The sequence below is a fragment of the Scophthalmus maximus genome, chromosome 9, assembly GCF_022379125.1.
Source record: "Scophthalmus maximus strain ysfricsl-2021 chromosome 9, ASM2237912v1, whole genome shotgun sequence".
NCBI lineage: Eukaryota > Metazoa > Chordata > Actinopteri > Pleuronectiformes > Scophthalmidae > Scophthalmus > Scophthalmus maximus.
The window spans coordinates 15130703-15141246 of NC_061523.1; the positions used below are offsets into that span (position 1 = coordinate 15130703).

The 10544-nt window shown below is 39.6% G+C and overlaps 1 protein-coding gene across 3 annotated transcripts; it reads left to right on the plus strand.

The window, feature by feature from the left end:
* The first annotated feature begins 3774 nt into the window (after positions 1 to 3774).
* Positions 3775 to 8780, plus strand: ubxn1 (UBX domain protein 1). Of its 3 annotated transcripts, none has more exons than XM_035649843.2 (10): positions 3775 to 3798; positions 4855 to 4919; positions 5032 to 5085; positions 5566 to 5693; positions 6225 to 6303; positions 6665 to 6856; positions 7238 to 7289; positions 7382 to 7507; positions 7657 to 7840; positions 8132 to 8780. In XM_035649843.2, the coding sequence occupies exons 2-10, from the start codon at positions 4861 to 4863 to the stop codon at positions 8170 to 8172; spliced, it is 915 nt and encodes a 304-aa protein (XP_035505736.1). In that variant the 5' UTR covers positions 3775 to 3798; positions 4855 to 4860; the 3' UTR covers positions 8173 to 8780. The 3 variants fall into 3 exon arrangements, with proteins under 3 accessions (XP_035505736.1, XP_035505734.1, XP_035505735.1); XM_035649841.2 differs by lacking the exon at positions 3775 to 3798 and adding an exon at positions 4383 to 4440; XM_035649842.2 differs by lacking the exon at positions 3775 to 3798 and adding an exon at positions 4466 to 4748.
* Positions 8781 to 10544: the final 1764 nt, after the last annotated feature.

The window sequence follows — 10544 nt, forward strand, 5'->3', positions numbered from 1 at the left end:
AGTTTTTGAACGGTTTCATAAAATCCCTATATAAAGAGTTTTAAGCCTCGAAAACCAGTCAACAACAAACCACGAGATGAATCGTGACCATAAAACATTTTATTCTGAGCAACAATAATAAAAACATTTGGAAAAATTGAAAAAAGTTTAAGGTACAAGACTTATTTACATGATTATTTAAGAGTGAGGGAACTACTCATTCCATAAACTATCCCTTTGTATATACAACTATGTAAAACTCTAGAAATATAAGGTATGAAGATATAAAGAATATATACATATTGTGCAGGTGTGCAATTACTTATGAATAATGTGCATGTGTACATGGTGACAGGAGGGTGAAAGGTGCAGGAATCCAGGGTGTTCTCTGTCAGACAGAGGTGAAGTGTTGTACACTACACAAATTTCCTGCAACGCTCCTTGTAACAGAAAAGTTGTCTGTCCAGTATGCGGTGGAGAGGATGGTAAGGATCATCCATGATAGATAACAGGTTGTTCAGTGTCCTCCTCTCTTCCACAGCTTCAGCTTTATGCACCAAGCTTTACATTTCCAAAACGTGTCAGTATTTTACGACTCTTTGGAGTGGTCTGCTGGGGCAGCAGCAACTCGACAGATATCAGGAAGAGACTGGACAGACTCATTGGGAAGGCCAGCTCTTGACCAAGTGGAGGTGGTGGGACAGAGGAGAATGATAGCTAAAATATAATCTGTGATGGAGAACCAATCCCACCCCCCTTCGCTGCTGTAAAGCGTGAAACCTCCCCATAGTGGGACTAATCTTATCTTAACTTATCTTATCTTTATTTCAAATGTCAAATGTCCGTGTGGTTTGTATCTCACAGAGTTAACTTATACTGTGTATTTTTCAGAGTCTGTGATGTTTATTTTTCACATGTTTTTGTTTTGAGCCTGAGAAAAGTTTATAGTCTTGTTCTGATCTTTTCTTTTCCTTTCTTCTCTTAGCATTGATTAGATGTGACACATGATAGGACCTCTTATTCTAGCACTTTGATTACTAGTCTCAACCAAAATCTCCTAAAAATACTAATACTAATAACCTTTTTCTAAATTGAAATTATAGAAATGAATTTACTCCTGCCTCTTATGGTGCCATTATCAGCATGAAAGTAGATACAGTACCATATCACAGTGCCATAAATCAAATGATTTATTCATTTTCTTAATTCACTCCTTTCTTTCTGTCTTTTTCCAGTTTTGTAGTTGCACTTTATGTTAGAATTTTGACTTTCAACCCTTGGAAAGGTTTAAAGTCTGACTCTAATATGTTGTTTTGAACAAAAATATGTTACATTTCTTTCATTCATTCATTCATTCAGGTATTACCATTAACTACAAATGTTGCCTAAATAGTCACATCTTGTTTTGGATTTAATTCCATATAGCTATATACAATTGCACTACCTGGGCAAAATTGCATGAGCGTAATATAATGTAATAATAAATTAGATGTTATTCAACATCATAATTGTGTTTGCTCTGAACGAACAGTATGAGAAAGAAACAACATAGAGAGAATCATACAGGATTTTCAGGATTTGCTTTAATTGAATGCAAAGAGCAAACTGCACAGAAATGAGTTGGAAAATGAAATGAAGGAGTTACTATAACTTTTGAAAGTCAAATGTGTCTACTATTAAGAAGAGTCCCAGCAGCATTTCGATGATAAAAGGTGTCCCTCCAGAGATAACAGCAGCTCCACTGGAAGCCAGAGTTTTTCCATATGGAGATGCTGTTACAGCTGGTGAGACCCTCAGAAACAACACAGCTGACATCTCTCATAGACCAGGAGAAAGACATAGTATTTATTTCCTCACAGGATTGGTTGTACAGATTTCTGCTGTAATCTACATTCAATGACACAAGGAGATTCGAGTTACTTAAAGTGCTTTGAAATATTTGCAATTGTGATTGTCCTCATTTGATTATGTTTAATTAAGATAATCACATATGGTGTGTGAAATGTTCAGCTGGTCCCCAGCAGAGGCCAGAATCATGGGATTTTTTGTTACTATATTCAATTACTCAAAGTCGTTCATAACACAACATATTTAACCTACATGGCACCAGTTTCCCACAATTGAAATAATGCTGCCCTCTTTTGGTCGGGCATCACTGACTATATAAATCCAATTTTTTTTTTTCCTCTGAGCACTCATGTGGTAATACAACCCACACCTAATAAATGATTAGTTCAGTATTGTCCACCAAAGCTGAATGTCTCCTGATCTTGGTTTTTACTGCTTCTAAGGTTACATGTTATCCATATGACTCCAATAAAATCAGGGTCATTCACTCTGTTAAAGTGTGCCAGGAGTCAAGAGGGAGTGCCATCCCAGCAAATGAATTTTGGCCTAAAGTCCAATAAAATGAATCTTTTACATATAAGCATTGATATGGCTTTGAAGACGTAGTAAACAGGAGCATGTATCATTTACTTGTGTACATCTCTTCTCTTTAGTTTCCCAGATTATCTTAATTTATCCTGGCTGAACTTTGACACTTAACCTTCTCCTTCTGTTAAAAAACAGAGCCATAAAGCAGGTTAAGGGTAGACTATAGATACCTTCAGCCTTATTGTGTGTCCTTTGACTTTGCCCCTTTGTTTGCTAGACAATTCCCCTGACAGTGCATTCAGAGACTCTCTTTAATGAATCTCTGCACTCTAATTCAAATGAATATGTTTGTGAAATTGGGAAGATTGAGTTTGAGAAGAGAATTTCATATTTCAAACCAGACTTTTGTGCTGCAGGCAGAAATTACCTGTCATATCCTGAACAAAATTACATTTTAGTCAATCTCAAAACCACCCCTTGCCAAAAGTTGTTAAGCTTTGTGGAGAAATATAACAGATGCAATGATTATAAGGAGGAAGACCCTCCGTTACTGATATGAAACATGGAAAGTCAACTTTAGCCTCATTCACAGCTATGCAAATGAATTTCAATCATACAACAACATAATTTACACAACTCCATGTTTATTGTCTGGCAACCAATGACCAAAAGGAAGCATATGGGTGTCAATTCAGGTTTCATAAATTATTCAGGTAAATTCAAAATAGATGGCAAGACTTTTTCAAAGGATAATCTGTGATTAAGATTTTACTGTTAAAAGAAAATGATTGTATTCCCAAATAATAGTTGCTCAGTTGCTGGCAGAGGTGCATATTATTTAATCAAGACATTTGATCAATTATAATAGGTGTAGACTATGGTGACTATATGCCCCATAGTATAAAAATTGAATCTAAATTGATGTATATTGATGAAGAAAAACAGTTTTTAAGTGTTATTTTTTAGATCATTAACTACATTGAAACGTATATAAAAAAAACATACTCACCAAGTAAATACTGCACATGAGGCTCATTTCTAGGAGAGAAAAGAGTAAAACGAATAAAAGAAAAACGGTACAAAGTTTAAGGAAAAGCAAGTCAGTCAAAAGGAGAGAAAGGGGGTTCGTGGACAAACCCTTCACAAAGTTGAAAAGAAGTAAGACAGAAGTGAGCAGGCAGAGACACAAGTCTGAGTAATGGAAGACTCGTGAATTAGGGCTGCTTAAGACTGTGAGGGGGAAAGGAAAAAAATCAATCATTACACTTACTGTAAATATGTAACAGATTCAACCTGCCCATAAAACTGAGCAACTTGCATTCTGTTTAAAACCCTCAGACACACAAGGATGGGATACAATGATACAAGACAGAGAACAGCCAATGAGACACAATTCCTCATCAAACTTCTTCAAACCACTTCACGCTGATATCTCTTCGTACAGTCAGTGAATCCTGTCTCTGCTATAACATATTCCAAAAACATATAGGGATATACCTCATGTGGTGCAGATGTCTTTCCAATGAACTGCTTTTAAACATCCGAATGGAGAGACAATCATTCACAGATGATACAACCAAGTCCTTTGAAATATGAAATAACTTAATTCAAGGACATTGATTTTATCTCATAACAGTGGTTCCTTTTGAATCAGGAGTATACATTTATCTTTCTGGTTTTGTCATTATAACCTATGTAGACAAATATGTAGTGCATTGTTCCATTTTGTCACAGTGAAGAGGTTAATGTTTTTCCCCCAAAGAGAAGAATTCATATTTACTGAGCAGTCCTCAGTTAACAATGTTTCTTTCTTTTATCTGTATGTTCTGCATGTATCGCTCAACAAAGCATGGTACATTTTAAAAATAATTTTGTAAACAAATTGCTCAAGAAGGAGAACTTCTCACACATTCAATAATAACCCAGCAATATAGAGTCATCCAGAGAACAAATAAAAATAATGTTCTGGTTAAACTTACATCGAACAAAAGATCTGAGTAGTTTTTGAATTTCAGCTTGATTTCGCGTTCTGTTCTGTTTGACCCATGTGGGCTCCCGTACTATCGAGGCGGTGTTGGCTGATGTGTGAGTAGCTAAACAGCGGTGTCTTTGGGAGAATAGTAGCTAATATCACCTCCCCGAGAAACACAATAACACCTCCGTGTAACTAAATGTGTAGCATTCAAGTGAACATCAGCAGATAGAGGGATGGAGGGGTTGTGAGGGTTCTTTTTCCTTTTTAATCGCGCTAGCTACCCAGCTAGCTTTCCGCAATTTGACCGTTAGCCACATAGCTAATTTTAGCTCTCAGAATAACGTGAATTGTGATATTGAATAGCTCCACCTCGAGGCTCAGTCCTCCACACAGGACTCTGCTGTGGTGTTGACTTCAGGTGGTTCAACGTGTGTCTGTTGTGATTCACCTGCTAGAACAACGGGGCACATTGGAAATGACGAGCCTCTTGTTGATGTAGTGACAATGTACACAATGTGTTTCAGGTCAAAATGGCAGAACTAACAACACAAGAGAGTCTGCTGGAGATGGGCTTCGACCGAAACAGAGCGTGAGTGACACCGCATGCTGCAGAATGTAGTGTCCAGAGAAGAGACTGGTATGAAGTGAGAGCAGACCTGCCCCACAGTGACCACGCCTGTCCTCTTCTGTTGTGTTTCTAGAGAGAAGGCAGTTGCCAACACGGGGAACCAGGGGATAGAACAAGCCATGGACTGGTGAGTCTCACAGGCACAGGAAGTAAAACACACTGGTGCAGGGCTGCAACCAACCATTATTTTCATGATCGATTAATCCGTTGATTATTTTTGCCGCAGTTTTGTTTCGTCCACACACCAAATATATTCAGTGTACTGTCACAGAGGAGCAAGGAGACCAGAAAATATTCACATTTTAGAAGCTTAAATCAGAGAATTTTGACTTTTTTTCTCCATAAAAACTACTCAAACCGATGAATCGATTATTTAAATAGTTGGTGATTCATTTAGTAGTTGATTACTAATCGATTAATCCATTAACTGTTGCAGCTCTGTACTGGTGTTGAACTGGACCAAGTCCTCAGTGCCGCAGTCCACTTCTACACTCACACGTCTCCGTTTTAAAGGCACCAAGTGTTCCCCATTATCCCAGTGTACTACCGATAGTGTTGATCACAAGAGTTCCGCCTTCGTCTTTCTTCCGTGACGTGCTTTCTGCAGGTTAATGGAACACGAGAACGACCCCGACATCGACGAGCCCTATGTGCCGCCTGTGGGCAACGTCCTGGGAGGAGACACAGAAAGCCAGCCCAGCGCTGAACAGTCCACACAAGCCGATACCACTGAAGGTCACTGGCTGTTGTGTTTTGTGGGGACAGCCTGTCTACTGTAGTCTGCTGTCCAATATTTTGTCAGAAATGTATACCATGGCAGCTGTCCTTGTTATATTTCTGGGTGACGTTTATTAGGCAAATGAGCATTGTATTTTATTTAATTCACATGAGACAAAATTAGACAGTACACCTGGGTACTTAATCTATAAAGAGTTTCTTAATTGATGTTTTCAGGAAAGCTACAACATCAGGATATATACCAAAAATACCTGTGATATAAAATTGCATAATTAGAGCGAAAGAGGATTTTATTCATATTTTTGTTTCTGTAAACACTATATAATCTCTAAACTAACTTTAGCAAACTTAAGTGGCAGTCCCTGTTCTTTTACACTGTACGTACAGTAATAAGATGAGAGCTGGTTACTTTCTTGGCCTTTTATCAGTAAAAAACAATTCAATACCACACAACCGTTAGCTCATTCTGTCTCCATATGTTTCTTTTTTTTTTTTCATGTCCATTTGTTTTGGCTCTCCTGACAACAGCTGGCGACATCGCCTACAATGAGGATGACGAGAATGCACAGCCAATGACAGAGGAGGAGAAACATGAGCAAGTTAAGAGGTCAGAGTGCGCACACAGTAACTTTTCACACCAACGTCCAAACCAACGCTTGTGTTTTTGTTACATTGTATACATTTGATCTGGTTAGTTATGGTTTCACATTGCAATTTTGCAAACGCACTAAAGAACTTGACACCTTACGTCCTGTCGTTATCACCTACTCGGACCAAACTGAAAAGTCAGAAAGTCCGGACCAAACAAGGTAGGTGTGAAAGTGCCCTGAAACTGATTATACAGATTTAATGCACTGGTCATAACCTTTATCTACAAAAAATAGCCCGTGTGTAGGAGTCCTCTTTGTTGTAGATATTGACCTTATTGTATGGAGGCTGATTGCTGTGTCGGCATGTCTCTTTTTCAGGCTAGAAGAGCTGATGCGAGTGAAGCAGGCGGAGAGACGAGAGCGAGAGCGGGCAGAAGAGGTGGAGAGGGAGAAGCAGCGGAGGAGGCATGGCCAAGAACTGCAACAGATCCGCCAGAAACTGCAGGACAATGATATGAAGAAGCTGGCTGACCAGCGCAGGAAGGAAAAGATGGAGGACAAAATGGCGAGGTAAGGTCTTTCTTTAAAACACTGAGTAAGCAAAAGTTTTGTGGACCAGTTTATCAACATGTTGAAGCTGTATAATATAAATGATTCAGCAATGTTTCCACCTATTTTAAAAATATTTTCATGACCTCCCTCTGGAATGTATGCCAAGGAGGTCAAGGGAAAGTTTCATTAAAATGGCAAAAAAAATATTTTTTCAACAATCAGGCTGGAATGTTGTTTTATTTTTTACATTATCATTTATTATTCTTCAGAGGTTAGGGCCAATGTAGCAAATGCAAATGAACTAACATGAACCGGCATCTACACTTCACCATAGGTTGCTAATCTTTGGCAAGTTATATTCTTAATGTTTCTGTGTTCCTTATGTTTATTTTCCGGCAGGCAAAGGGTTAAAGACAAGATAGCACGAGACAGAGAGGAGAGAGCACAGAAGGTACTGCTGTCGTTGAGTTCACTTTCCATTTCTGCCTGTTTCCCTTCTCTGTTGGAACCAATAACTTAGATTTTTTTGGGGGTACTGTCTAGTTTGGAGGCGGAGGACCCCCGAGCACGGCGGCTGCTGCACCCGAACCTGCCCTGCCCAGCCCCTCATCACCAACCAGCCAGGGCCCTCCGCCCACAAAGAAGGAGTATGATGAGTCCAGGATACAGGTGCAGGCTTCAGACATTCTGTTTTTGCATCTTTTTTTAGTTTTCTCTTAACAAATGGACCAGACAGAAATTGGTCCCTTCTGAAACAGCAGATATTTAGGACTGTGAGACAAACTGACATTGATACATATTTATCTCTCTCTTTGCAGGTACGCATGCTGGACGGCTCGACCATAACGGCAGTCTTCAAGGCCCAGGAGCCGCTGGCGGCAGTGCGCGTTTACGTGCAGATGAACGGCAACACACCCGAGGGTCAGGACTTCACGCTGCTGTCCCCCTACCCACGTCACGTCTACACCGAGCTGGACATGGAGAAGCCCCTGAAGGAGCTGGGTAAACACTGGTCCACGGAGCAGTTTTGGAATAGCATATCCCGCCCCAGAGCACATGTTCATACCAGTATAAATGTTGTATATTACACAGATGTGATTTTTTTATTTTAAAAATAGGTTTAGAATGTTTAATTTCTGTAATCTCTCAGATTGCAGTTGTCAAGTAATGTAGACTGGACTATATACTGAAGGGACCAAGAGTCACATCACACAGGTTTGCGGTGCTCAGACACCTACAGACTGTGTCCGACCCTTTTCACAACTTTTCCTTTTCTGTCTTTTTTTTTTTCAGGTTTGGTGCCTTCAGCTGTGCTGGTTGTTGCCAAAAAGTGAGAAGGGACCAGGAGGATCTGCTCTGTGAGCCTACCTCACCACCTTCACGACATCACCACCAGAGACGCAGAGCCGCCATGTTTCAGTATCGCTCAATAAGCCAGCTAACAGAACTTAAGCACAGACGGAGCTGGAAGCTGTGTTTAGACGATGTGTTATAGGATAAATGTTTGTTGTTGTTTTTTGGGGGGAGGGAGTTGTTTTTTTTAAAACAAACGGAATGCAGCCCCTTGTCATTCTGGGCTGATTTCACCGACTGTAGACTGGCGTGTGTGCAATGAGTCTGAGAATTTATTGATTCGTGGTGAAGTGGGGATAGCTGGCTTTTGACTGATACTCCTTCAAGGAACGCCGCTCATGGTTTCAGCAACAGATTTTTTTTTCATAAACCAATACAGAACAAAATCGTTGAGTTTTAACCTGATTCTTGCAGCAAAGCAACCACCCGACACTTGCTCGACTGGTTCTGAAAGAGCCTTAAATTTAACCCTCACAATCTTCCTGATTCTGTGACATCCTACTTTGAAAGTTTTTTAATAACTTGAAATATAATGAGTTATGTCTTCATAATCACCAACAATCTACTGAAATAAAACTGACTTGGAGAATTGTGATGGTGGACTGGATTTTTCTAACCATCACTTTGGTAGTCTTACTTGAAACAACTGTTTTTGACCAAAAATGATCTCACTATCAGGATTGATTATCAGGGGATTGGTTTCAAAAGGAGTATTGAAGACTGACAGAACAAACTGAAGTTAATCATAATCCACTTTACCTAATTTTATTGTTGAATGGAAAACTGGAAGAGGCCCCCCAAAAAAGCCAAGCATCTACAGTTCACATGCCCACTGGATTTTAATACATCTAGTGAGCTGGAAGTTCTCTACATATAAATAAAGCATTATAATGCACAGTCACTATCATGATTGATTGGAAGTCCTGGATAGACCTAAGACATCGTACGTGTTATCAGAAACATCCATGCTTTTTTATTGTAAGTCCGATTCAGTGCTGTGAAACCTGCTTCTCAAAGCCAGTAGCTTTCAGAGGCTGTAATTTCAACCTTACTCAATAATTGACACGTTATTTACCACTTGGAAGCAGTGGGAATGAGCAGTTTGCACATTTACATAACGTCACTTTTTAAGTTGATCTGACAATATTTGTAGCAAGAAATTGCTTATTTAAACATCCAGCAGATAAAGAGCAGTGTAGTCTCACCTGGGATCATGTTTGTATCAACCTGCTGAATGCATAAAGTCTAATATTTACTCTAGTATCATCTTGACTTTTGTTCTTAACCAACTCCTGAGGCAAATGTCTGGCTCTTTAGTCACTAAATGTTTGCCAGTGTGTGGCTCACTTTGTGTCTGCTGTTTGGTGCTGAGCAGGAAGTGTACAGCAGAAGTTTTTTTTTTTTTTTTTTAAGTTTCCTTCTGTGGCTGAAGTGTTGAGTGCGAGAGGAGTCGACCGGCTGAACCATGAGCTGAAACTCACTATGAAGCTAAACAAAGCTGAGGGCGGCAGCAGATTAAGGTGATAATTCTCTGTGGGTTTATTGTTACAGGTGACCCCCTTTCACATTTTCTCAGTTTTCACATTGTTTGAAATGCCATTTTTTAAATATGGATTACAGTGACTTTTAATATCGATTTTCAAAATTATGGGTAAATGAAAGGAAGAAACCATTAGTCTTAACATCTCTCCAGCCAGCCACAAGCTCAGACAAGTACAACCAGCACTCGCATGCTTTCTCCATAAAAGACTGAAGCTGCTTTCAGACCTGTTTATATACTCGCTGTTTCAGACATGCACTGAATTTGCCTGAAGTTTTCTAAGGGGCTGAATTTTGCTTTAGATATTTTCAGGAACCCTTCCTACCACTCGCCAAGCAAATTCGAAAATCTCTGGGAAAAAATATCCTTGTGAGACCACGTGAGAATACAGCGGGACATTTTCTGGATATATTCACGAGCGAGTGGGCGTGTTGATGACTAAACAAAACGGAAGCTTTCCGCAGCGAAATTTTTTTGCCCTGTCCTGCCTCATGCATGGTCTACCCAGACACCAGAGAATGATCCTGAAATATTCCTACTGGTGTGAACGTGTGTAGACTGACAATCTTCTGTCTTCACTCGTTATATGTGAACGACCCCAGGACAAGTCCGGACCCAATTTTCCGGACTTTATCTGGAGTTCATGTCTGAAAACAGCTTGAGAAAGGCAGAGGCATGAGTGGATTGTTGGTAATGATCTAACTCTTCCTACTGGTATGTACCCATCACAGTAACATTACCTAATGTGATGACATGAGAGCAGCAGCAATACAGTAATGTACAGAAATTTCCAGACTCAAAACTTTTTACAAA